Genomic DNA, 25,505 nt, shown 5'->3' on the forward strand with positions numbered 1-25,505 from the left:
GGTTTTGGGGGGTTCTTGAATGTTAAAGGGGGGCTTCAGGGGTGGTATGGGGGATTCAGTGGGGTTCTAGGGGGCTTCAGGAGGGTTTTAGGGGGTTCATGGGTGTTCTCAGGGGCTTCAGGGGGGTTTTGGGGAGGCTTTGGGTGAGTTCTGGGGGTTTTGGGGGCTTCAGGGGTTTTGGGGGCCTTCAGGGGGGGTTCAGGGGGATTTTAGGGGCTTCAGGGGGGTTTTGCAGGGCCTTTGGGTGAGTTCTGGGGGGCTCCGGGGGCCTTCAGGGGATTTTGGGGGCTTCAGGGGGGTTTTGGGGGGTCTTTGGGCAGATTCTGGGGGTTTTGAGGGGCCCTGGGGGTTTCAGGAGGCCTTCAGGGGGGTTTTGGGGGTGCTTCAGGGTGATTTTAGGGTCTTCAGGGCGGTTTTGTGGGTCCCCGAGGGGAGGCTCCCCCGTTCCAGCACCACACCCAGGCTGCACCGCTGGTTCTGGACCCTTTTATTGCCCGGGGCCGCCGCGTTTGGGGCTGCCCGGGAATTGAGGGGGGCTCCGGGGGTCTCAGTCGTCGTCGCCCCCCCCCAGGTAGTGGCAGATGCTGTCGAAGGGCAGCGGCAGCACCGCGGGGCCCGCCCGGCCCAGCTGCACCAGGGCCCGGCCCCGGGCAGAGTCCCGCTCCAGGATCCGGCCCAGCTGCAGAGGGGAGGAAATGGGTCAGGGGGATTGGGGAGGGGGATTTGGGATTTGGGGCGGAGTCCCGCTCCAGGATCCGGCCCAGCTGCGGAGGGGAGGAAATGGGTCAGGGGGATTGGGGAGGGGGATCTGGGGCAGAGTCCCGCTCCAGGATCCGCCCAGCTGCCAAGGGGGGACAGGATTAGGGGTGGGGAGGGGGGTTTGGGGTCAGGGGAGGGGGATTTGGGGAGTGGGGAGGGGGATTTGGGGTTAGGGGATGGGGGAGGGGGCTGGGAACTGGGGAGGGGGATTTGGGGAGGGGGATCAAGGGAAGGGGATTTGGGAGGGGGATTTGGGGAGGGGGATTTGGGGAGGGGAATCTGGGGAAGAGGATTTGGGAGGGGGATTTTGGGGAGGATCTGGGGTTTGGGGAGAGGTATTTGGGGAGGGGTCTCAGAGGTATCTGGGGTGTCTCAGGGTATATTGGGGAGGGGTCTCAGTGGTATCTGGGGGTGTCTCAGGGTGTATTTGGGGAGGGGTCTCAGGGCTATATTGGGGAGGGGTCTGAGGCTGTATTTAGGGGGTGTCTCAGTGTATTAGGGGAGGGGTCTCAGTGTATTTAGGGGGTGTCTCAGGGTATATTGGGGAGGGGTCTCAGGCCTATATTGAGGAGGGCTCTCTGTATATATTGGGGAGGGGTCTCAGGTATCTGGGGGGGCTCTCAGGCTGTATTTAGGGGGTGTCTCAGTGTATATAGGGGAGGGGTCTCAGTGTATTTAGGGGGTGTCTCAGGGTATTTAGGGGGGGTCTCAGGGTATAAATTGGGGAGGGGTCTCAGGGTATTTAGGGGGTATCAGTGTATTTAGGGGGTGTCTCAGGGTGTATTTGGGGAGGGGTCTCAGGGTGTATATTGGGGAGGGGTCTCAGGGTATAAACTCGGGAGGGGTCTCAGTGTATTTAGGGCTCTCAGGATATAAATTGGGGAGGGGTCTCAGTGTATTTAGGGGGCTCTCAGGGTATATTGGGGAGGGGTCTCTCAGTGTATATTGGGGAGGGGTCTCAGGGTATTTAGGGGGTGTCTCAGGTATTTTGGGGAAGGGTCTTGGTATAAATTGGGGAGGGGTCTCAGCGTATTTAGGGGGCTCTCAGTGTATTTAGGGGGTGTCTCAGCGTATATCGGGGGCTCTCAGTGTATATTGGGGAGGGGTCTCAGTGTATTTAGGGGGTGTCTCAGGGTATATCGGGGGGGCTCTCAGGGTATAAATTGGGGAGGGGTCTCAGGGTATTTAGGGGGTGTCTCAGGGTATATTGGGGAGGGGTCTCAGTGTATATTGGGGAGGGGTCTCAGTGTATTTAGGGGGTCTCTCAGTGTATTTAGGGGGTCTCTCAGTGTATATTGGGGAGGGGTCTCAGGCTGTATTTAGGGGGTGTCTCAGGCTGTATTTAGGGGGTCTCTCAGTGTATAAATTGGGGAGGGGTCTCACCGTGCCCGCGTGCTCCCCCAGCACCACCATGACGCGCTCGGAGCTGCCCCGCGGCACCACCGTCTCCAGAGAGGCCTCGCGGAGCCCTGGGAACGGGGGGACAATGGGGGACAATGGGGGGGACAATGGGGGGGTCAGGGGGCACAGAGGGCACAGGGGACAATGGGGGGGACAATGGGGGGGTCAGGGGGGCACAGGGGGTCCCTGGGGGCACAGGGGACAATGGGGGGGGGGGTCAGGGGGGACAATGGGGGTCCCAGAGGGCACAGGGGACAATGGGGGGATTGGGGGGCACAGGGGGTCCCTGGGGGCACAGGGGACAATGGGGGGGACAATGGGGGGTCAGGGGGGCACAGGGGGTCCCTGGGGGCACAGGGGACAATGGGGGGATTGGGGGGCACAGGGGGTCCCTGGGGGCACAGGGGACAATGGGGGGGACAATGGGGGGATTGGGGGGCACAGGGGAGGCAGGGGGCAGGGAGGGTCCCAGGGAGATTTTGGGGGAGTCTGAGGGGTTTTTTGGGGTTCCAGAGGAATTTTGGAGGGTCAGGGATATCGGGGTGGTTTTGGGGTGCCAGAAGGGTTTTTGGGGTTCCAGAGAGGTTTTGGGGAAGGGGGTCAAGGATATCAGGGAGATTTTGGAGGTTCCAGAGAGGTTTTAGGGGGTCAGGAGGGGATTTGGGGTGTCAGGAGAGGGGGTGGTTTGGGGATTTGGGGGCTCAGGGATATCAGGGTGATTTTGGGTTCCAGAGAGGTTTTAGGGGCTCAGGAGGGGATTTGGGGGGGGTCAGGGGAGGGGACAGTTTGGGGATTTGGGGGCTCAGGGATATCAGGGTGATTTTGGGGTTCCAGAGGAGTTTTGGGGGCTCAGGAGGGGATTTGGGGGCTCAGGGATATCAGGGTGGTTTTGGGGGTTCCAGAGGAGTTTTGGGGTGTCAGGAGAGGGGATGGTTTGGGGATTTGGGTGCTCAGGGATATCAGGGTGGTTTTGGGGGTTCCAGAGGAGTTTTGGGGGCTCAGGACCCCCCATTTCCCCTCGGGGGGGGTCATGTCTCACCCTCCACCAGGCGCCCGTCGTCCGTGCGGCACACGCAGGTGTCGGGGGACAGCAGGTCCTCGATCTGCATCTGGGGGGGCAGCACCCCAAAACCCCATCGGGGGGGAGGTCAGCACCCCAAAAACCACACAGGGGGGCAGGACCCCAAAATGGCATCCATGGGGGGGCAGCACCCCAAATCCCAAACAGGGGGGACCACCTCAAACCCCACTGCAGGTTTTTGGGGTGCTGACCCCCCCCGCTGGGATTTGGGGGTGCTTCCCCCACCGGATGTTTTTGGGGTGCTGCCAAGAGGTGTTTTGGGGGTGTCCTGGGATGTTTTTGGGGTGTCCTGGGTGTTTTGGGGTGTCCCGGGGTGTTTTGGGGTGTTTTTGAGGTGGTTTTTGGGGTCTCACCTTGCAGTTGTAGAAGACACCCCCCCAGAAGGCCCTGGGGGTTTGGGGTGTTTAGGGGTGTTTTGGGGGTGTTTAGGGGTGTTTTTTGGTTTTTTAGGGGTATTTTGGGGCGTTTTTGGGGTCTCACCTTGCAGTTGTAGTAGAGCCCCCCCCGGAAGGCCCTGTCCACGCAGCGCACCCGCAGGTCCCGCCGCAGCCAGTGGGGGGCGCTCCGGGGCTGCTTCGCGCTCCTGGGGGGGCACGGGGGGCGTTGGGGGACGCTGGGACCCCCCCAGAATGATGGGGACCCCCAAACTCAGCACCCCCACAGACACGGAGCACCCCCAGACCCCCCCAAAAGGGGCACAGATCCCCCCACACCCCAATAGGGCTCCCTGCCCTCAAGGGTTAAAGCCCCCCCAAAGTGAGAGTCCCCCCCCAAATGAACCCCCCCAAAATGAGAGCCCCCCCTAAATTAACACCCCCAAAATGAGCTCCCACAAAGCCCCCCATAAATAAGTCCCCCCAGATCCCCCCAAATGGGCCCCCCAAAATGAGACCACCCCAAATGGAATCCAAACCCCCCAAATGAGAGCCCCCCCCTAAATGAACCTCCCCCAAAAGCCCCCCAAAATCAAAGCCCCCCCCAAAATGAGACCACCCGAAATGAGCCCCTCCCAAACACCCCAAAATCAGGACCCCCCCGGACACCCCCAAATCGAGAGCCCCCAAAATGAGAGCCCCCCCTAAATGAACCTCCCCCAAAAGCCCCCCAAAATGAGAGACCGCCCCAAATGAGAGCCCCCCATAAACACCCCAAAATCAGAACCCCCCTTGAACCCCCCCACAAATGAGCCCCCCGAAATGGAATCCAAAGCCCCCCAAAATGAGAGCCCCCCCTAAATGAACCACCCCAAAACCTTCCCAAAATCAGAGCCCCCAAAATTGACTGCCCCAAATGAGAGCGCCCCGAAACACCCCAAAATCAGAACCCCCCCGAACCCCCCCAAATTGAGAGCCCCCCAAAATGAAGTCCCCCAAAATGAGAGCCCCCCAAAATGAGAGCCCCCCCAAACACCCCAAATCAGAACCCCCCCCCAAATGAACCCCCCAAAATGAGAGCCCCCCCAGATGAACTCCCCCAAACACCCCAAAATCAGAACCACCCCCTGGACCCCCCCAAATCGAGAGCCCCCCCCAAAATGAGAGCTTCCCCCAAAGCCCCCCAAATTCAGAACCCCCCCATGAACCCCCCCAAAATGAGCTCCCACAAAGCCCCCCAAAAATAAGCCCCCCCAAATGAGGCCCCCCAAAATTAGAGCCCCCCTAGAACCCCCCAAAATGAGAGCCCCCCAAAAGCCCCCACAAATGACTCCCCCAGAGCCCCCCCAAATGAGAGCCCCCCTCAAAGCCCCCCAAAAGACCCCCCCAGAGCCCCCCCAAAATGAACCCCCTAAAATGAGAGCCCCCCAAAAACCCCCACAAATGACTCCCCCAGAGCCCCCCCCAAATGAGAGCCCCCCTCAAAGCCCCCCCAAAATGAGCTCCCCAAAGCCCCTGAAAATTAGAGGCCCCCCTAGAGCCCCCCCAAAATGAACCCCCCCAAAATGAGAGCCCCCCAAAAGACCCTCCCAGAGCCCCCCCAAATCAGAGCCCCCCCAAAGTGCCCCCCCCCACCTGTCACTCTCGGGGGGCTCCTTCCTCTTGTCCCCCCCCCGCGGGGGGTCCCCATCCTGCCCCCCCTCCTCCTGCCGGGGGGGGCGGCCTGGGGCACCTGCGGGAACTGGGAGTGACTGGGGGGAACTGGGAATGGGACTGGGAGTGACTGGGGGGGACTGGGAGTGACTGGGGGGAACTGGGAATGGGACTGGGGGGAACTGGGGGGAACTGGGAATGGGACTGGGGGGAACTGGGAATGGGACTGGGAATGGGACTGGGAATGGGACTGGGAGTGACTGGGAATGGGACTGGGAGGGACTGGGAATGGGACTGGGAATGGGACTGGGACAGGGACTGGGAGGGACTGGGAATGGGACTGGGAATGGGACTGGGGGGGACTGGGAATGGGACTGGGAGGGACTGGGGGGAACTGGGAATGGGACTGGGGGGGACTGGGACAGACTGGGGGGAACTGGGAATGGGACTGGGGGGACTGGGAATGACTGGGAAGGACTGGGGGGAACTGGGAATGGGACTGGGGGGGACTGGGGGGAACTGGGGGGAACTGGGAATGGGACTGGGGGGAACTGGGGGGGACTGGGGGGAACTGGGAATGGGACTGGGATAGACTGGGGGGGACTGGGAATGGGACTGGGAATGGGACTGGGAATGGGACTGGGATAGACTGGGGGGAACTGGGAATGGGACTGGGAGGGACTGGGGGGAACTTGGAGGGACTGGGAGAGGAACTGGGAGGGACTGGGATCAAACTGGGAGAGAATTGGGAGGGGCAACTGGGAGGGACTGGGAGCACTGGGGGGTACTGGGATGATGTGGGGCAAACTGGGAGGGAACTGGAGAAGCTGGGGGGGCACCAGGAGGGAACTGGGGAAATACAAACGGCACTGGGAGGGTACTGGGAGCACTGGGGGGGCACTGGGAGGTTACTGGGAGCACTGGGAGGTTACTGCTGGAGTATTCCAAGGTGTTACTGGGAGGCACTGGGAGCCACTGGGACACCCTGGGAGGTTACTGGGAAACACTGAGGGTTACTGGGAGACACTGGGCGTTACTGGAGGTTACTGGTCCATACTGGGACACTCCCCATTGCTGACGGGGGGGGGGTCACAGGGTTTACTGGGGGTTACTGGGGATGTCCCAGGGGTTACTGGTCTGTACTGGGACACTCACCAGTGCAGACTTGGGGGGCACTGGGGTTACTGGGGGTGTCCCAAGGGTTACTGGTCCATACTGGGACACTCACCAGCGCTGACTGGGGGGTTCACTGGGGTTACTGGTGTTACTGGTCCATACTGGACACTCACCAGTACCCACTGGAGGTTACTGGGGGGATGTCCCCAGGGTCACTGGGGGCCACTGGGGTTACTGGGGGGGATCACTGTGGTTACTGGTCCATACTGGTCACTCACCAGTGTTGACTGGGGGGGTCACTGGGGTTACTGGGGGTGTCCCAGGGGTTACTGGTCCATACTGGTCACTCACTGGTCGCAGCCCTTGCTGGCTCACTGGGGTCATTGGGGTCACTGGGGTTACTGGGGGGTTCACTGGGGTTACTGGGGGGGTCCCAGGGGTTACTGAGGGGGTCACTGGGGTTACTGGGGGGGTCCCAGGGGTTACTGGGGGGGTCACTGGGGTTACTGGTCCATACTGGTCACTCACCAGCGCTCACTGGTCGCAGCCCATGCTGGCTCACTGGGCTCACTGGGGTTACTGGGGGGCTCACTGGGGTTACTGGGGTTACTGGGGGGGCTCACAGGGGTCACTGGGGTTACTGGGGGGGGTCACTGGGGTCACTGGGGTTACTGGGGGGGCTCACAGGGCTCACTGGGGGGCTCACAGGGGTTACTGGGGGCTCACTGGGTTACTGGGAGACACTGGGCATTACTGGAGGTTACTGGTCCATACTGGGACACTCCCCATTGCTGACGGGGGGGGGTCACAGGGTTTACTGGGGGTTACTGGGGGTTACTGGTCCATACTGGTCACTCACCAGTGCTCACTGGTCGCAGCCCGTGCTGGCTCACTGGGGTCACTGGGGTCACTGGGGGGGGGTCACTGGGGTCACTGGGGTTTCTGGGGGGGTCCCAGGGGTCACTGGGGGTGTTACTGGGGTTACTGGTCCATACTGGTCACTCACCAGCGCTCACTGGTTGCAGCCCGTGCTGGCTCACAGGGCTCACAGGGGTTACTGGGGTTACTGGGGGGCTCACAGGGGTTACTGGGGGGGTCCCAGGGGTTACTGGTCCATACTGGTCACTCACCAGCGCTCACTGGTCGCAGCCCGTGCTGGCTCACGGGGCTCACAGGGGTTACTGGGGTTACTGGGGGGGTCCCAGGGGTCACTGGGGGTGTTACTGGTGTTACTGGTCCATACTGGTCACTCACCAGCGCTCACTGGTCGCAGCCCGTGCTGGCTCACAGCCACCACCTGCCCCCCCAGCTGCAGCCGCACCAGCGCCCGCCCGGTCTCGGGGTCCAGCGCCTCCACCTGGCACAGGACAGACCAGTTAGAGACCAGTTAGAGACCAGTTAGAGACCAGTCACACCAGTTAGAGACCATTTAGAGACCAGTTAGAGACCAGTTACACCAGTTAGAGACCAGTCAGCCCAGTTAGGTTCCACTTAGCTCCCAGTAACACCCGGAGCTTTTCCTGTCACCTCCCAGTAACCCCAGTTACCATCCCAGTGCCCCCCAGTAACCCCAGTTACCCACCAGTCACGTACCCTCAAACTCCAGTAACCCCAGTTACCCTCCCAGTGCCTCCCAGTAACCCCAGTTACCCTCCCAGTAACCCCAGTTACCCTCCCAGTTACCCTCCCAGTAACCCCAGATACCCTCCCAGTGCCTCCCAGTAACCCCAGTTACCATCCCAGTGCCTCCCAGTAACCCCAGTTAACCTCCCAGTAACCCCAGGTACCCCTCCCAGTGCCTCCCAGTAACCCCAGTTACCCTCCCAGTAACCCCAGTTACCATCCCAGTGCCTCCCAGTAACCCCAGTTACCATCCCAGTGCCCCCCAGTTACCCCCAGCACACCCCAGTCCTGCCCCAGTCACCCCCAGTACGCCCCCAGCACCACCCCAGTTCCCCCCAGTTCCATACTGGGAGCACTGGGAGGTGTCAGCACCCCCAGTGCCCCCCACCCCAACACCCCCAGTGCCTCCCCACAGAGCTGGGATGGGTTATACTGGGTTGTACTGGTCTGTACTGGTCTGCACTGATCGATACTGGTTTGTACTGGTCTGTATTGGTCTGAACTGGTCTGCACTACTTGTACTGGTCTGTACTGGTCTGTACTGGCTTTTACTGGTCTGCACTACTTGTACTGGTCTGTACTGGCTTTTACTGGTCTGCACTACTTGTACTGGTCTGTACGGGTCTGAACTGGTCTGCACTACTTGTACTGGTCTGTACTGGTCTGTATGGGTCTATGCTGCTTTACAGTGCTCTGCACTGATCTATACTGGTTTATACTGGTCTGTACTGGTCTGTATGGGTCTATGCTGCTTTACAGCGCTCTGCACTGATCTATACTGGTTTATACTGGTCTGTACTGGTCTATGCTGGTCTACATTGGTTTATGCTCGTTCATACTGGTGTGTACTGGTTTGTACTCCTCTATACTGGTCCATACTAGTTCGTACTGGTCTGTACTGGTTATACTGGATTATACTGGTCCATACTGGTCTGTGCAGTTCTATACTGTTCCATACTGGTCTGTACTGATCTATACTGGTCCGCACTGGTTCATACTGGTCTGTACTGATCTATACCGGTCTGTACTGGTCCATACTGGTCTGTACCGGCCCATGGTTTGTACCAATCCATACTAGTCTGTACCAACCTGTACTGGTTTATACTGGTCCATACTGGTCTGTACTAGTCCACACTAGTCCATACTGGTCTGTACCAGTCTATACTGGTCTATACTGGTTTACACTGGTCTCTGCAGCTCTCACCTTGCCGCGCAGGCCGCGGTGGGGCCCGGCCTCAATCCCCACCCAGTACTGGTCTGTCCTGCTCTATACTGGTTTATACCGGTCCATACTGGTCTATACTGGTCTATACTGGTTTATACTGGTCTCTGCAGCTCTCACCTTGCCGCGCAGGCCGCGATGGGGCCCGGCCTCAATCCCCACCCAGTACTGGTCTGTGCTGCTCTATATTGGCCCATACTGGTTTATACTGGTCTATACTGGCCCATACTGGTTTATACTGGTCTATACTGGTCCTGCCGCTCTCACCTTGCCGCGCAGGCCGCGGTGGGGCCCGGCCTCGATGCCCACCCAGTACTGGTCTGTCCTGCTCTATACTGGTCCGTACAGGTCTATACTGGTCTATACTGGTCTATACTGGCCCACACGGGATTATACTGGTCTATACTGGCCCATACTGCTCTATCCTGGCCCATACTGCTCTATCCTGGCCCATACTGGTTTATACTGGTCTATACTGGTCCCTGCAGCTCTCACCTTGCCGCGCAGGCCGCGGTGGGGCCCGGCCTCAATGCCCACCCAGTACTGGTCTGTGCTGCTCTATACTGGTCCATACTGGTCTATACTGGCCCATACTGGTTTATACTGGCCCATACTGGTCTGTGCTGCTCTATACTGGCCCATACTGGCCCATACTGGTCTATACTGGTCTATACCGGTCTATACTGGACTGTCCTGCTCTATCCTGGCCCATACTGGTCTATACTGGTCCCTGCCGCTCTCACCTTGCCGCGCAGGCCGCGGTGGGGCCCAGCCTCGATGCCCACCCAGTACTGGTCTGTGCTGCTCTATACTGGCCCATACTGGTCTATACTGGCCCATACTGGTCTATACTGGTCTATACTGGTCCCTGCCGCTCTCACCTTGCCGCGCAGGCCGCGGTGGGGCCCGGCCTCGATGCCCACGCTGTCGCCCACGGCCGGGCCCTGCGGGGGCTCTCCGGGTTTGGGGGTCCCGGGGGGGGCGGCCTCGGCCCCCAGCCCCAACCCCCGCGGGCGGGGCCGCTGCTCCAGGGGGGGCACAACCCTGGGAAAGGGGGAAACAATGGGGGAGGGACCCCAAAACCGGGGGGAAACGGGGTCAGGGACCCCAAAATACACCCTGGGGGGGTAAATGGGTGAGGAGACCCCAAAATCCACCCTGGAGGGCGAGGGCACCCCGAAATGCACCCTGGGGGTGAGGGGACCCCAAAATACACCTGGGGGGGGAAACGGGGTGAGGGGACCCCAGAATACACCGGGGGAACCCCAAAATACACCGGGAGAGTGAGGGCACCCCAAAATCCACCCTGGGGTGGGGGGGGGTCCCCAAAACCAGCCCTAGGGATTGGGGACCCCAAAACCCACCTAGGGGAGGTAAGAGGTCCCCAAAATTTACCCTGGGGAAACTCAGGGCACCCCAAAATCACCCAGGGGGGTTGAGGGGACCCCAAAATCCAACCGGGTCAGGGGTGCCCCCACCAGTCCCTCCCAGCTTGGGGTTCAGGGGTGCCCCCTCGGTTTCGGGGTACCACACTCACTCACCTGGGGGGCTCAGGAGTGCCCTCCTGGGGGCTCAGGGGTGCCCACCAGTTTGGGAGTGCCCTGCTGGGGTTCAGGGGTGCCCTCCTGGCTCTGGGGGTGCCCAGGGGTACCCTGCTGGGGGCTCAGGGGGGTTCAGGGGTCCCCCCCAGTTCTGGGGTCCCCGGTGACTCACCTGGGGGTCTCAGGGGTGCCCCAGGTTTGGGGGTGCCCTGCTGTGGGTTCAGGGGTGCTCTCCTGGTTTGGGGTGCCCCACTGGGGTTCAGGGGTGCCCTCCCTGTTTTGGGGTCCCCCTGACTCCCCTGGGGGTTGGGGGTGCCCCCGGCTCACCTGGGGGTTTTGGGGTCCCCCTGACTCCCCTGGGGTTTCGGGGTCCCCCTGACTCCCCTGGGGGTTTTGGGGTGCCCCTGACTCCCCTGGGGGTTGGGGGTGCCCCTGGCTCACCTGGGGAAGGTGCGGCCGATGCCCTGGCCCTGTTTCCAGCCCATGCCCCTCAGCATGGCCAGCCCAAACTGCCCCACGGGCACGGCCTCGTAGTCCTGGGGGGTCTGAGACACAGAGGGGGCTGGGCTGGGGGGGGGAAAGGGAGGATGGGGGGGCCCCGGGGGGAACTGGGGGATCCCCAGGGTAGTTTGGGGACAGGGGGAGCCCTGGGTGAGGAGGGCACTGTGGGGGTCCCAGGGCTCTGAGGGAGATGCTGGGGGTCCCACGGGATGTTTGCGGGTCCTGGGGGGATGTTCAGGAATCCCTAGGGGATGTTCAGGGGTCCCAGGGCTTTGGGGGAGATGCTGGGGGTCCCACGGGATGTTTGGGGGTCCTGGGGGGATGTTCAGGAATCCCAAGGGGGTGTTTGGGGGTCCCAGGGCTTTGGGGGTCCCATGGGGATGTTTGGGGGTCCCAGGGTTGTGGGGGTCCCATGGCTGTTTGAGAAACCAGGGCTTTGGGGGTCCCAAGGGGATGTTTGGGGGTCCCAGGGGGATGTTTGGGTGTCCTGTGGGATGTTTGGGGGTCCCAGGGCTGTGGGGGTCCCAGGGGGATGTTTGGGGGTCCCAAGGGGATGTTTGGGGGTCCCAGGGCTGTGGGGGTGCCAAGGGGATGTTTGAGGGTCCCAGGGGGATGTTTGGGGGTCCCAAGGGGATGTTTGGGGGTCCCAGGGGGATGTTTGGTGGTCCTGTGGGATGTTTGGGGGTCCCAGGGCTTTGGGGGTCCCGGGGGATGTTTGGGGGTCCTGTGGGATGTTTGGGGGTCCCCGGGCTGTGGGGGTCCCAGGGGGATGTTTGGGGGTCCCAGGGCTGTGGGGGTCCCGGGGGGTGTTTGGGGGTCCCAGGGGGTGTTGAGGGCTCCTGGGGGTGTCTCACCGGCTGTGCCCCGGTGCCGACCGTGTCCCTGTCCCTGTCCCTGTCCCTGTCCCGGTCCCGGTCCCGGTCCCGGTCCCGCTCCGGGGGCTGCAGGGGGATGGCCATGGGCGGTCCGTGCTCGCCATTGGGCTGCTCCTGGCTCTGCCGGGCCTCTGCGGGCCGAGGGGGGGGTCAGGGGGGCTCAGGGGGCTCAGCCGGGCCCCCCCAGCCCCCCTGGGACCCCCGACTCACCCTGGAGCAGCTCCTGCACCGCCTGAGCCTCCACCGAGGGGGGGTCCGCGCTGGGGGCGGGGTCTGTGCGGGAGGCGGGGTCTGTGCTGGGGGCGGGGTCTGTGCGGGAGGCGGGATCAGTGCTGGGGGCGGGGTCTGTTCGGGGGGCGGGGTCAGCGCTGGGGGCGGAGTCTGTGCCGGCACGGGGGGGTTCCGGGTTCCTCCAGCGGTGGGACGGGATCAGGGGGATCACCAGCTCCTTCTTGGGGGGCGGGGCCGGCCGCGTGCTGGGGGCGGGGACAGAGGGTTAGCCACGCCCACAAACAGCACACAGCTTTTAAACAAAGGGGCGTTCCCGGCCAGAAACCGCCCCGACAAGCCACGCCCCCACAGCAGCCGTACTCCATCACCAGGCCACGCCCCTTTGACCATATTAGGAACACACACGAAGCCCCGCCTCCCACAGCACCTGCGATGTCGCGCCTGCCCCAGGCCCCGCCCACTGGAGCCTCCAGGCACAAGCCGGCAGCGAAGCCCCTCCCCTGACCAAACCCCGCCCCCTAAAGCGGCGCGGGGGAGTGGCCCGTCTGTAAGCCCCGCCCCTCGTCGCCTACCTGAGCAGCTCTCGGTCCTCCACGGCCGTCAGGAAGTCGGTGTCGCTCTCGGTGTCACCGCTGGCGCTGGGCTCCGCGCACGGTCCCGCGGGCAGGGGCCGCCGCCGCTCGGCCCGGCGGCTGAAGGCGAAGGACACCGGCCCCGGCCCCGGCCCCGGCCCGGGCCCCGCGCCGCCCTCGGCCGCGCCATCGCCCGCCGCCATCTTCCGCCGCGGGGCCCTGTGGGAGAGAGAGCGGGGCTTGAGCCGGACTACAACTCCCGGCAGCCTTTGCGGCGCGTCTCCGCTACGCGGGTTTTGCGGCCGCTGATTGGTGCAGCTCCCACCTATCGGTGCTGCCGCCACAATATGTCCCGCCCCCACCCCGCGCGTTTCGGCCGCTGATTGGCGGAGCCGCCCGTCGCTCAGCCCGTCCCGCCACCGCTCGCGCCCGCCGGCCTCGCGCGCGTTGCCGTGGCGACCCCGCGGCGGTACCGGGGGGAGGGGCGGGGGGCACTGGGAGCACTGTGGGGAACTGGGGACACTGGGGGGAACTGGGGGGAACTGGGGACACTGGGGGGAACTGGGAGTGACTGGGGGGAATTGAGGACACTGGGGGTAACTGGGAGAAACTGGGGGGAACTGGGGACACTGGGGGGAACTGAGGACATTGGGAGGGACTGGAGGGAACTGAGGACACTGGGGGGAACTGGGGACACTGGGGGGAACTGGGAGAAACTGGGGGGAACTGGGGACACTGGGGGGAACTGGGAGTGACTGGGGGGAACTGGGAGCATTGGGGGGAACTAAGGAAACTGGGGGGTACTGGGAGTACTGGGAGCACTTGGGGGAACTGGGAGGACTGGGGGGAACTGGGGACACTGGGGGGAACTGAGAGGGGCACTGGGAGTACTGGGGGCGTACTGGGATGATGTGGAGCGAAGTGGAGAAGTTGGGGGGGCACCAGGAGGGAACTGGGGAGATACAAACGGCACTGGGAGGGTACTGGGAACACTGGGAAGTTACTAGGAGGTCACTGGGAGCACTGGGAGGGCACTGCAAGGGCACTGGGAGCACTGGGGGGGCAGTGGGAGCACTGGGGGGGGCACTGGGAGGTCACTGAGAGGTTACTGGGTGTTCACTGGGAGGTTACTGGGAGCACTGGGGGGGCACTGGGGGGGCACTGGGCCGCTACTGGGAGGTTACTGGGAGCACTGGTCGGTCACTGGTCGCACTGGTCGGTCACTGGTCGCACTGGTCGGTGCCCGGGCCGTTCCCGGTCCCTCACCGCACTCACCGCTGCCCGCAGGCGCTGCCGCCCCCCAGCCCGGGGGGGCCCCTCCCCCGATGCCGCCCCCGGAGGCGCCGCCCGGGCCCAGCGGTGAGGGGGGAGGGGCTCGGCCCGGGGCCATCTCGGGGGGTCCCCGTGTCCCCCGCGGGGGTCCCTGACCTGGCAAGGGTCCGTGTCCCTTGGGGGGGGGGGGGGTCCCCAACCCTGGGGGTCCCTGACCGGTGACCCCTCCCCCATTCCCAGTCAGTGTCGTGGTGTGGGGGGGGCTCTCGGTGGGAGTCCCTGACTGGGTAGGGGTCCGTGACTGGGTGGGTGGGGGTCCCTAACCCCTGTCTCCCCCCATTCACAGTCAGTGTGGTGGTGGTGCTGGGGGGTCCCTGAATGGGTGGGTGGGGCTCCCTGGGTGGGTGGGGGTCCCTAACCCCTGTCTCCATTCACAGTGAGTGTGGTGGTGGTGCTGGGGGGGTCTCTCTGGGTGGGGGTCCCTGACCGGGTGGGTGGGGGTCTCTGTGGGTGGGTGGGGGTCTCTAACCCCTGTCCCCATTCACAGTCAGTGTGGTGGTGGTTGTGGGGGGCTCTGGGTGGGTGGGGGTCCCTAACCCCTGTCTCCCCCCATTCACAGTCAGTGTGGTGGTGGTTGTGGGGGTCTCTCTGGGTGGGTGGGGGTCTCTAACCCCTGTCTCCCCCCATTCACAGTCAGTGTGGTGGTGGTTGTGGGGGTCTCTCTGGGTGGGTGGGGGTCTCTAACCCCTGTCTCCCCCCATTCACAGTCAGTGTGGTGGTGGTGCTGGGGGGTCCCTGAATGGGTGGGTGGGGGTCTCTGTGGGTGGGTGGGGGTCCCTAACCCCTGTCTCCATTCACAGTCAGTGTGGTGGTGGTTGTGGGGGGCTCCTGTGTGCTCCGCTACAGCCGCCCCCCCCCGCCGCCCCCCGGCCGCAGCCGCGCCCCGGCCTGGGGAGAGCCCCGGGGGCAGAGAGAGAGCGGAGAGGAGAGGGGAGAGGAGAGGGGAGAGGAGAGGGGAGAGCTGCTGGTGCTGCTGCGGAGCCTCGGTGCGAACTGGGGGAACTGGGAGGGACTGGGGATGGGACTGGGAATGGGACTGGGGGAACTGGGAAACAGACTGGGGGGAACTGGGAACACTGGGGGGACTGGGAGAGGGACTGGGGGGAGCTGCTGGTGCTGCTGCGGAGCCTCGGTGGGACTGGGGGAACTGGGAGCACTGGGGGGGAGTGGGGGGAACTGGGAGAAAGCCATGGGACACTGGGAAGGACTGGGGACACCGGGGGGCACTGGGGACACTGAGAAGGACTGGGGGCACTGGGGGGACTGGGGGGCACTGGGGAGCACTGGGGGCACTGGGAAGCAACAGGAGGGGATTCGGGGGGCACTGGGAAGGACTGGAAGGGGGTTTGTGGGCACTGGGAGGACGATTCAAGGGACTGGGAGAGACTGGGGGGGATTAAGGCATACTGGGAAGGACTGGGAGGTAGAGTGGGGACACTGGGAGCACTGGGGGGGCACTGGGAGCACTGGGGGGGCACTGGGAGCACTGGGAGGGCACAGGTGGCACTGGTGGCACTGGGAGGGCACTGGGAGGGCACTGGTGGCACTGGGAGGGCACTGGTGGCACTGGTGGCACTGGGAGGGCACTGGGAGGGCACTGGTGGCTCTGGTGGCACTGGTGGCACCGGTGCAGTGTCCCCTCCCCACCCACAGGCCCTGGGGCCCCCCCTGAGCCTGTGGCTGCCACCAGCTTCGTGGGGCCTGAGCCCCGGGACCTGCTGCCCAACGGTACTGGGGACACTGGGAGCACTGGGACGGACTGGGAGGGACTGGAGGGCTATACTGGTCATACTGGGAGCACTGGGAGGCTATACTGGGAGGCTATACTGGTCATACTGGGAGCACTGGGTGGCTATACTGGTCATACTGGCCATACTGGGAGGCCATACTGGTCATACTGGGAGCACTGGGTGGCTATACTGGGAGGCTATACTGGTCATACTGGGAGCACTGGGTGGCTATACTGGTCATACTGGCCATACTGGGAGGCTATACTGGTCCATACTGGCCATACTGGTCTATATTGGTCCATACTGGTCTATATTGGTCCATACTGGTCATACTGGTCCATACTGGCCATACTGGTCTATATTTGTCCATACTGGTCCATACTGATCCATACTGGTCCATACTGGCCATACTGGTCCATACTGGTCCATACTGGTCCATACTGGCCATACTGGTCCACACTGGTCCATACTGGTCCATACTGGTCTGTACTGGCCATACTGGCCATGCTGGTCCATACTGGCCATACTGGCCATACTGGTCTATATTGGTCCATACTGGCCATACTGGTCATACTGGTCCATAGTGGCCATACTGGTCCATACTGGTCCATACCGGTCCATAGTGGCCATACTGGTCCATACTGGTCCATACTGGTCCATACCGGTCCATACTGGTCCATACTGGCCATACTGGTCCATACTGGTCCATACTGGTCCCCCCCTCTCTCACAGCTCCGGAGCTGAGCAGCCCCAGCAGCGCCAGGGGGGGGCCGGGCCATGGACTGGGCTGGGCACAGGTACAGACTGGGAGCACTGGGAGGGACTGGGAGCACTGGGAGGGACTGGGAGGGAACTGGGAGGGAATGGGGAGCACTGGGAGGAAACTGGGAGGATACTGGGAGCACTGGGAGGATACTGGGAGCACTGGGAGGGAATGGGGAGGGCTGGGATGCAGCCGCCTCGTGGCCCTGGGGATTCACTGGTGTGTAACTGGTGTGTAACTGGTGTACACTGGTGATACTGGTGTGTAACAGGTGCATACTGGTGTGTTACTGGTGTGTAACTGGTATATACCAGTGTGCTACTGGTGTATACTGGTGTGTAACTGGTGCATACTGGTGTGTAACTGGTGTGTAACCGGTGTATACTGGGGCATACTGGTGTGTAACTGGTGCATACTGGTGTGTAACTGGTGTGTAACTGGTATATAATTGGTGTATACTGGTGTGTAACTGGTGTGTAACTGGTATATACTGGTGTATAACTGGTATATACTGGTGTATAACTGGTATTACTGGTCTATACTGGTGTGTAAGTGGTATAACTGGAGTGTAACTGGTCTGTAACTGGTGTATACTGGTTTATACTGGTGTGCAATCCCCAGCACTCGCCCCCATTCGCTGTGGAGCTGCCGCGGGGCCTGGGCGGGTTTGGGGTTATACTGGTGTATAACTGGTGTATACAGGTATATAGGGGTGTGTAACTGGTTCATACTGGTTCATACTGGTTCATACTGGTTCACACTGGTTCACACTGGTGTGCAATCCCCAGCACTCGCCCCCATTCGCTGTGGAGCTGCCGCGGGGCCCGGGCGGGTTCGGGTTCAGCCTCCGGGGGGGCCCTGCTGGGGTTTTCGTGCGGGGGCTGCGCGAGGGGGGCCCGGCCCAGCGCTGCGGCTGCATCCAGGTACGGGAATGGGGGCTCTGGGGGGCTGGGGGATCTGTGGGGCAGGGGGGGCTCTGTGGGGCTGGGGGGGTTCTGTGGGGCTGGGGGATCTGTGGGGCTGGGGGAGCTCTGGGGGTCCAGGGGATCTGTGGGGCTGGGGGGGCTCTATGGGGCTGGGGGATCTGTGGGGCTGGGGGATCTGTGGGGCTGGGGGGCTCTGTGGGGCTGGGGGGGCTCTGTGGGGTTGGGGGTTTCTATGGGGCTGGGGGATCTGTGGGGCTGGGGGGGCTCTATGGGGCTGGGGGGGGCTCTATGGGGCCGGGGCTCCATGGGGCTGGGGTCTCTATGGGGGTGGGGGGCTCTATGGGGCTGAGGGGCTCTATGGGGTGGGGGGCTCTATGGGGCTGGGGGTTTCTATGGGCTGGGGGGCTCTGTGGGGCTGGGGTGGGCAGTGAGCTCTTGGGGGGATTCTGTCTGGAGCTGTGGGGGGCCTGAGGGAACTGGGGGGAATTGGGGGTCTCGGGGGGTCTCTGGGGGGGTTGTTAGGAATCTGGGGGGGCTGTGTGTGTCAGGGGGGGCTGTGGGTGTCGGGGAGGCTGTGGGTGTTGGGGGGGGGGGTCTGTCACATTTGGGGGTCCCCGGTGGGGGGGGCAGGTCAGTGATGAGCTCCTGGCCATCAACGGGGCCCCCACGGCCGGCATGAGCCACGCGCAGGCCCTGGCCCGGATCCGGGGGGGGGGCAGCCGCCTGCGCCTGCTGCTGCGCCGCCCCCACGGTGAGACCCCCTCCCCCAACCCCCAAAATACCCGCGGGACCCCCCCTGTTCTGTGGGGACAGGGTGTGACCCCCAGAGTCACCGGGACAGGGTGGGAATGGAAATAAGGGACACCCCAGAGACCCCCCCAAATCACAGCAGTGTGTATCCCAGTCCCCCCCCAGTCAGGTGGTACAACCCAGGGCCACCCAAAATACAGCCATGTATTTCAGTGCCCCCCCTCAATCGGGGGGTACATCCCACCCCCCCAAAAGACACTGCTATATCCCAGTACCCCCCCCAGTCAAGTGGTACAGCCCACTGCCCCCCAAAACACAGCAGTGGACTCCATTGCACCCCCCCAAATCAGGTGGTACAGCCCACTGCCCCCCAAACTCAGTAAGATACCGCAGTGCCCCCCCCACCAGAACAGTGGTATAGCCCCGGCCCCCCATACTCAGTAACACACCCCATTGACCCCCCCCTCCCACCGGCAGAGTGGTACAGCCCCGACACCCCAAACTCAGTGAGACACCCCAGTGCTCCCCCTCCAGAACAATGGTACAGCCCAAAACTCCCAAATCCCATTGACCCCCCCCCCCCCCCCCACCGATCAGGTGGTACAGCCCATTGTCCCCCCACACTCAGGACACACGCCAGTGCCCCCCCCCCCCCCCGCCAAAACAGTGGTACAGCCCAGAGCCCCCAACTCAGTAACACACCCCAGTGCCCCCCCCCTCCAGAACAGTGGTACCGCCCCGAACCCCCAAACCCTTCCCAGGCTGGGGGTTGCGGGTGTGTGGGGGGGGTCCCTGCCCCGCCCCCTCGGCAGTGACGCCCCCTCCCTCTCTCTCTGTGCCCCCAGGGTCGCCCCCAGCCCCGCCGGCGCGGGGGGTGCTGCGGCTGTGCGTGGGCAGCTCCCCGCGGGGGGAGCCCTGCTTCTGCCTCGTGGGGGGGCTGCACCCCTGACCCCCCCCCGCACCCCACCCGCACACGGAAGGTGACGGCGCAGCGAGGTTCGCTCTCCTCCTCCCCCCCCCGCACCCCATTTTTTGGTGCTTTGGGGAGGCCCTCCCAGCGCGGGGGGGTCATTCTGGTGCCCCTCGTTTTGGCGGGGGCGCCCTTCGTGCTATGCAATGCCCCCCCCCCCGCTTCCCCCGCGTCCGGGGGTCGCACGGAGGTGTTGACCCCCTCCCCATTTCGGGGGTGCTCAATAAAGGTGGGGACGCCCCGGTAGCTCCCGTTTCCCACAAGGCCCCCCCCTATTCCTTCCCATCCGCAATCCGGCGGGCGGGGCGCTGCCCACATCCGCTGAGTCACCCCAAAATCGAGAGCGGCCCCGGGAAACGGCCCTGGGGACCCCCAAACGGCGCTGGGGACCCCCAGAGGGGCACAGCCCGCCCCAGGACCCTCTGGATCCCCCCAGACCCTCCCCAGGAACCCCCAGAGGCTCTCGCAGGGCTCCCAAATCCCCTCAGAGACCCCCAACGCCCCTCAATGCGGGGGTCCCCCCCGGCCCTGCCCCCCCCAAGCCCCGCCCCTCGGGGTCCCCTTCCCGCCACCCCGCGTCAAGCCCCGCCCACCGCCACGCGCAGGGGCTTCCCCGCTCTAAGCCCCGCCCCTCAACCCCTCCCCTCAGGACCCCCGACCCAATCATCGCAGGGGGTTCCGCGCTCCAAGCCACGCCCCCCAGGACCCCCGACCCAATCATCGCAGGGGGTTCCGCGCTCCAGGCCCCGCCCCTCAGGACCCCCGACCCAATCATCGCAGGGGGTTCCGCGCTCCAAGCCCCGCCCCCCGGGACCCCCAGCCGGGGCTTCCCCCGCCCCGCCCAGTCACGTGACGGCGCACGCAGGCCCGAGGCCCCGCCCCCGGGGCTCCCTCCACGTTCATCCCTAATAGGGGTTTCCCCCGCCGCCAAGCCCCGCCCACCCGCACCCCGCCAGCCAATGGCGTGCCGGCGCGCGCCGCCAGGCCCCGCCCCGTGCCAGCTCCCTGGGGGCCCCCCCCGCCCCCTGCCCCCCCCCGTCCCGCCGCCACCGCCCGCTCGGTGCCGCCCGGTCCCGCCATGGAGTCCAGCGGGACCCAGAGCTGCCCCGCCACCTGCGTCGCCTTCAGCCGCACCCGGAAGGGGCTGGTGCTCATCGGCGAGATCGTGAGACACGGGGGGCACCGGGGGTGGGGGATCCAGCGGAGTGGGCACCCGGGGGGCGGGCGGGACACACCGGGACACGTCTGGGTCCTGCTGGGGGCGGGGGTGGAGCGGGATGCCCCGGTCCCTGTCCGGAGGGGCACGGTGACTCGCTGCCCGGTTCTTTTGTGGTGGGGGGACACGCCTGGGCGCTCATCCGGGGGGCAGGGGGATCCGTGAGTCCCGGTTTGGGGCGGGGCAGGATGTCTGGGATCACCGTTTTTGGCGGGGGGGATACCTGGATCCCCATTTTGGGGGGCCCCGGGACACCCCGACACGTGGGTCCCCGTTTCTATGCAGGGGCGGAGGAGCGGGACGGCGGATCGCGGTTTTGACCGGGTCCCTGCTTTGGAAGGGATCGGGGGTCCCGCGACACCTGCGTCCCCATTCGGGGGTCAGCGGGACCCCGGCTCCCCTCGGGGGATGCCCGGCTCCCGGAGCGCTCCCGGAGCGCTGGGGCCGCCACGTGCAGTGCGGGAGTCGGGTGTCCGGGGGTGGGTGACAGCCCCGCAGTGTCCCTGTGCCGTGGGACCCCGCAGGCACCCGCTCTCCCCGCCACTCCCGGTGCCGTTTCGGGCGCGTGGAGGGGCACCGCCCTTAGGAGAGGGGGTGGGGCGGGGCAGGGAAGGTGAGAAGGGCGGGGCCGGGGGCCCTGGCTGGGAAGGCGGGAGGGAGCCCGGATGTCTGGGCAGCGCCCGGGGACAAGCGGGGTTCGGGCGGTGCCCGGCCCGCCGTGCCAGCCGTTATTGCGCCAGCCCGGGTGGCGCTCGCCGCGTCACGGCCGGGAGCGGCCCCTTTAAGGCACCCCGACCTCTGCCCCTTTACGAGCCCCCAGCCCGGCGGGCCCCACCCACGCCATCGCCCCTTGAAGGGTGGGTGTGGGGGGGCGTTGTTGTGCCGTTGCCATGGTGACCGTTGCCTGGAGACGGCCCCGCCCCGGCGCTCCCACAGCGGCGCCCTTGTCCCGACGCCCACGCGGGGCCGGGGACCCACGGGGAAACGGGGAGGGCCCACATGGGGCGCTATGGGGGGACAGGGGGGTCCGACAGGGGATCCCATAGCAGCCTATTGGGGGCGCTATGGGGGCAGGGAGTGTCCTATAGGTGACCTTACAGTGGCCTATTTGGGGCGCTGTGGGGGGAGGGGATGTCTATAGGTGACTTCAGTGGCCTATTGGGGGCACCTTGTGGGCGATCTATAGGTGACCCCACAGTGGCCTATTGGGGGCGCTATTGGGGGAGGGGGTGTCTATAGGTGACCCCACAGCAGCCATTGAGGGCGCCATGGGACATCTATAGGTGGCCCCACAGCAGAATCAAGGAAGTGCTCTCAGAGTCTTTAAGCGACAGCCCTAAACCTGTCGGGCCCTATAGGATAAGGCTCAGGATCCCCATAGGGGCCGCTATAGGCATTCCCCTGGCAGTCATCCATGGGGTCTGTAGGCAGCGCTATAGGGGTCTCTGCATGCACCAGAGGGTCCCTACTGACCCTTTATGTTCCTTAAGGGAGCCTGGGTGGAGATCACAGAGGCCTATAGGGCACAGAGCACAGATCCCATAAGGGCTGTGCCTGCACAATGGGGTACAGGTGGCTGTGGGGGGATCCCCTATAGATCCTATACATGCCTGTCCCCAGGTGCTGTGCCTGTACAATGGGGTACAGGTGGCTGTAGGGGGATCCCCTATAGATCCCATACATGCCTGTCCCCAGGTGCTGTGCCTGTACAATGGGGTACACGTGTCTGTGGTGTGGGGGGATCCCCTATAGATCCCATACGTGCCTGTCCCCAGGTGCTGTGCCTGTACAATGGGGTACAGGTCTCTGTGGGGGGATCCCCTATAGATCCCATACGTGCCTGTCCCACAGGTGCTGTGGCTGTGGGGGGATCCCCTATAGATCCCATCCGTGCCTGTCCCCAGGTGCTGTGCCTGTGGGGGGATCCCCTATAGATCCCATCTGTGCCTGTCCCCAGGTGCTGTGCCTGTGGGGGGATCCCCTATAGATCCCATCCATCCCTGTCCCCAGGTGCTGTGCCTGTACAATGGGGTACATGTCTCTGTGGGGGGATCCCCTATAGATCCCATCCATCCCTGTCCCACAGGTGCTGTGCCTGTACAATGGGGTACAGGTGGCTGTGGGGGGATCCCCTATAGATTCCATACGTCCCTGTCCCCAGGTGCTGTGTCTGTGGGGGGATCCCCTATAGATCCCATACGTGCCTGTGCCCAGGTGCTGTGCCTGTACAATGGGGTACAGGTGGCTGTGGGGGGATCCCCTATAGATCCCATCCGTGCCTGTCCCCCGGTGCTGTGCCTGTGGGGGGATCCCCTATAGATCCCATCCGTGCCTGTCCCCAGGTGCTGTGCCTGTGGGGGGATCCCCTATAGATCCCATCCGTGCCTGTCCCCCGGTGCTGTGCCTGTGGGGGGATCCCCTATAGATCCCATCCGTGCCTGTCCCCAGGTGCTGTGCCTGTGGGGGGATCCCCTATAGATCCCATCCGTGCCTGTCCCCAGGTGCTGTGCCTGTGGGGGGATCCCCTATAGATCCCATCCGTGCCTGTCCCCAGGTGCTGTGTCTGTGGGGGGATCCCCTATAGATCCCATCCATCCCTGTCCCCAGGTGCTGTGCCTGTGGGGGGATCCCCTATAGATCCCATACGTGCCTGTCCCCAGGTGCTGTGCCTGTACAACGGGGTACAGGTGGCTGTGGCTGTGGGGGGATCCCCTATAGATCCCATCCGTGCCTGTCCCTAGGTGCTGTGTCTGTGGGGGGATCCCCTATAGATCCCATCCATCCCTGTCCCCAGGTGCTGTGCCTATGGGGGGATCCCCTATAGATCCCATCCGTCCCTGTCCCCAGGTGCTGTGCCTGCTGACCCTGGTGTGTTTCGGGGCGTCCCGCACGGGTTACGTGGGGCTGGCAGTGGTGGAGCTGGTGTTGGCTGCGCTGGTGCTGCTGGCCTGGAGCTGCCGCCTGCCGCAGCGCATGCAGCTGCTGCACTGGGGCTGGAGCGTGAGTGCCGGGGAATGGGGGTTTGGGGGGGCTGGGGAGGGGTTCGGGGGGGCTGGGGAGGGGTTTGGGGGACTCTGGGGGGGAGTTGGGGAGGGGTTTGGGGAGCACTGGGGGCTGGGGGGAGGGTTGGGTGTTCCTGCAGTGGCTGAGTGGGGCAGTGTCCCTGGGGATTGGGGGTCCCCAGAGAGTCTGGGAGTCCCTGGGGGGAACCCCTGGAGGTGGGGGGGTCCCCAGAAGGTTTGGGGGTCTCTGAGGGGTCCCATGTTTGCCCCCCAGGACTTCACACGCTGCGTCATCGGGGGCGTGCTCTTCCTCATCATCTCCCTCATCGTCATCGTCAGCCACCGTGACGGGGCCGGCATCGCGGGAGGGGTGAGGGGGGAATTTGGGGGTCTTGGGGGGGCTCTGACCCCCCTCGGGTGTTGGGGCTCCTGACCAGGAGTACAGGGGGTACAGGGGGGGTTTGAGGGGTCTCTGACCCCCAGAGTGTTTGGGCTCCTGGCTGAGGGGGGGTTTGTGGGTGCAGGGGGGGCTTGGGAGGTGCCAAGGAGGGGTTTGGGGGTCTCTGATCCCCCCAGTCTTGAGGGGTGAGGGGGGTTTGGGGGTCTCTGACCCCCCCCAGTCTCTGGGCTCCTGGCCAGGGTGTAGGGAGGGGGTTGGTTGGCGGCTGCAGGGGTTTTGGGGGGACACAGGGGAAGTTTGGGTGTCTCTGACCCCCTGTACCCCCAGGTGTTCGGGCTCCTGGCTGGGATCCTGCTGGGATATGACGCCTACATCACCTTCCCCCTACGGCAGGGCCACACCGCCGCCCCCACTGGTGCGTACTGGGAGCACTGGGAAGGGGCTGCTGCCCTGTGGGGGGGGTACTGGGAGCACTGGGAGGGGGCTGCTGCCCTGGGGGGGGGTACTGGGAGCACTGGGAGGGGGCTGCTGCCCTGTGGGGGGGTACTGGGAGCACTGGGAGGGGGCTGCTGCCCTGGGGGGGGGTACTGGGAGCACTGGGAGGGACGTACAATGGAGAGCTGGGAGCACTGGGAGTGGGGAGAACTGGGAGAACTGGGAAAGGGAGGGTGGCGCTACTGGTGGAACTGGGGGGAACATATAGGGGAGAACTGGAAACACTGGGAGGGCATTGCTGAACTGGAAACACTGGGAGGGCATTGCTGCCCTGTGGAGGGTACTGGGGGGAGGCCCCGGGCTGGGGATCCCCAGAGGGTTTGGGGGTCCCTGGGGGTGTAACCAATCCCCACTTTGTCCCCCTCCAGAGTCCCCAGAGGGTGCCTGAACAAGCCAAGAACCCCAATGGAGCCCTCCCCAAACCTCACCCCGCACAGGGGGACCCCCAGCCTTAAATTATTGAGGGGTCCCGACGCCTGGGTCCCCCCGGGGGAGGGGCAGGGGGTCCCTCAGGGGTTGCCCCTCCCTCAAATGCCTTTGCAAGTGCCTTGAACCGCCCGTGCCTCAGTTTCCCCCTGGGGACACCCCCTCAGGTTTAAAGGTGCCCTTGCCCTTCATGGGTTTTGGGGTGCCCGCCTCAGTTTCTGGGGTGCCTCCGTTAGTTTTTGGGGTGTTCCCCCCCCGCCTCCCGCCCCCCGCTCCCCCAGCCTGCAGGAGGCTTTTGGGGGCAATATATTGGGAAATAAAGGGGTTTTATTACTGCATTACCGCTTCCGGTGTGTCTGTCACGGTAACAGCCTGTGTCTATAGATCCTGAGGGGGCTCCTCCCATCATGGACCCCAAACCCCACAGACCACAGCTCGCCCCAAACCTTCCCATCATGGTCCCTCCTGGTGAGAGAATCCTCTCCCCTCATGGAAAAAGGGCTGGAGACCCCCCTTGGCCCAGGAAAAAGGGAAGGAAAACCCTTC

The 25,505-nt window shown here is 64.1% G+C and overlaps 4 protein-coding genes across 6 annotated transcripts in view; 3 read left to right on the forward strand and 1 right to left on the reverse strand.

Moving 5' to 3' along the window:
* Nucleotides 1-472: 472 nt before the first annotated feature.
* Nucleotides 473-13,152, reverse strand: GPKOW (G-patch domain and KOW motifs). Its single transcript, XM_077172393.1, has 11 exons — nt 12,950-13,152; nt 12,357-12,622; nt 12,126-12,277; nt 11,212-11,315; nt 10,111-10,273; nt 7,639-7,741; nt 5,251-5,347; nt 3,722-3,824; nt 3,200-3,269; nt 2,143-2,228; nt 473-679 (listed from the first exon to the last, which is right to left on the reverse strand). The coding sequence occupies exons 1-11, from the start codon at nt 13,150-13,152 to the stop codon at nt 548-550; spliced, it is 1,479 nt and encodes a 492-aa protein (XP_077028508.1). The 3' UTR covers nt 473-547.
* The window catches only part of FTSJ1 (FtsJ RNA 2'-O-methyltransferase 1), a 29,975-nt gene continuing 17,517 nt past the window's right edge, over nt 13,048-25,505 (forward strand). Inside the window, exon 1 of the mRNA XM_077172392.1 lies at nt 13,048-13,168. The gene's annotated coding sequence lies outside the window, so the exon portion shown is untranslated. The remainder of the gene's footprint in view (nt 13,169-25,505) is intronic.
* Nucleotides 13,177-19,683, forward strand: MAGIX (MAGI family member, X-linked). 3 transcript variants are annotated; one of them, XM_077172395.1, is made up of 8 exons: nt 13,177-13,418; nt 14,237-14,308; nt 15,082-15,267; nt 15,935-16,009; nt 16,744-16,808; nt 17,563-17,697; nt 18,331-18,451; nt 19,296-19,683. In XM_077172395.1, the coding sequence occupies exons 2-8, from the start codon at nt 14,275-14,277 to the stop codon at nt 19,397-19,399; spliced, it is 720 nt and encodes a 239-aa protein (XP_077028510.1). In that variant the 5' UTR covers nt 13,177-13,418; nt 14,237-14,274; the 3' UTR covers nt 19,400-19,683. The 3 variants fall into 3 exon arrangements, with proteins under 3 accessions (XP_077028510.1, XP_077028511.1, XP_077028509.1); XM_077172396.1 differs by lacking the exon at nt 13,177-13,418 and adding an exon at nt 15,386-15,413 and having other exon boundaries at nt 14,105-14,308; nt 15,082-15,227; XM_077172394.1 differs by lacking the exon at nt 13,177-13,418 and having other exon boundaries at nt 14,106-14,308.
* PLP2 (proteolipid protein 2) lies at nt 19,819-25,281 on the forward strand. Its single transcript, XM_054654182.2, has 5 exons — nt 19,819-20,585; nt 23,484-23,636; nt 23,913-24,008; nt 24,366-24,453; nt 24,902-25,281. Exons 1-5 carry the CDS (start codon nt 20,499-20,501, stop codon nt 24,919-24,921), a joined length of 444 nt encoding a protein of 147 aa, XP_054510157.2. The 5' UTR covers nt 19,819-20,498; the 3' UTR covers nt 24,922-25,281.

This window comes from Agelaius phoeniceus, chromosome 38, assembly GCF_051311805.1.
Source record: "Agelaius phoeniceus isolate bAgePho1 chromosome 38, bAgePho1.hap1, whole genome shotgun sequence".
Taxonomy (NCBI): Eukaryota; Metazoa; Chordata; class Aves; order Passeriformes; family Icteridae; genus Agelaius; species Agelaius phoeniceus.

Excerpts from the sequence above, each read along its gene's own strand:
- MAGIX (XM_077172395.1), top strand. The coding sequence starts at position 14,275 with ATGCCGCCCCCGGAGGCGCCGCCCGGGCCCAGCG. Across the intron at positions 14,309-15,081 it reads GGCGCCGCCCGGGCCCAGCG|TCAGTGTGGTGGTGGTTGTG; the intron begins GTGAGGGGGGAG and ends CTCCATTCACAG. Across the intron at positions 16,010-16,743 it reads CCGGGACCTGCTGCCCAACG|CTCCGGAGCTGAGCAGCCCC; the intron begins GTACTGGGGACA and ends CCTCTCTCACAG.
- GPKOW (XM_077172393.1), bottom strand. The coding sequence starts at position 13,152 with ATGGCGGCGGGCGATGGCGCGGCCGAGGGCGGCGCGGGGCCCGGGCCG. Across the intron at positions 10,274-11,211 it reads ATCGGCCGCACCTTCCCCAG|GGTTGTGCCCCCCCTGGAGC; the intron begins GTGAGCCAGGGG and ends CCCCTTTCCCAG. Across the intron at positions 5,348-7,638 it reads GCTGCGACCAGTGAGCGCTG|GTGCCCCAGGCCGCCCCCCC; the intron begins GTGAGTGACCAG and ends CAGTTCCCGCAG.
- PLP2 (XM_054654182.2), top strand. The coding sequence starts at position 20,499 with ATGGAGTCCAGCGGGACCCAGAGCTGCCCCGCCACCTGCGTCGCCTTC. Across the intron at positions 20,586-23,483 it reads TGGTGCTCATCGGCGAGATC|GTGCTGTGCCTGCTGACCCT; the intron begins GTGAGACACGGG and ends CCCTGTCCCCAG. Across the intron at positions 24,454-24,901 it reads CCACACCGCCGCCCCCACTG|AGTCCCCAGAGGGTGCCTGA; the intron begins GTGCGTACTGGG and ends GTCCCCCTCCAG.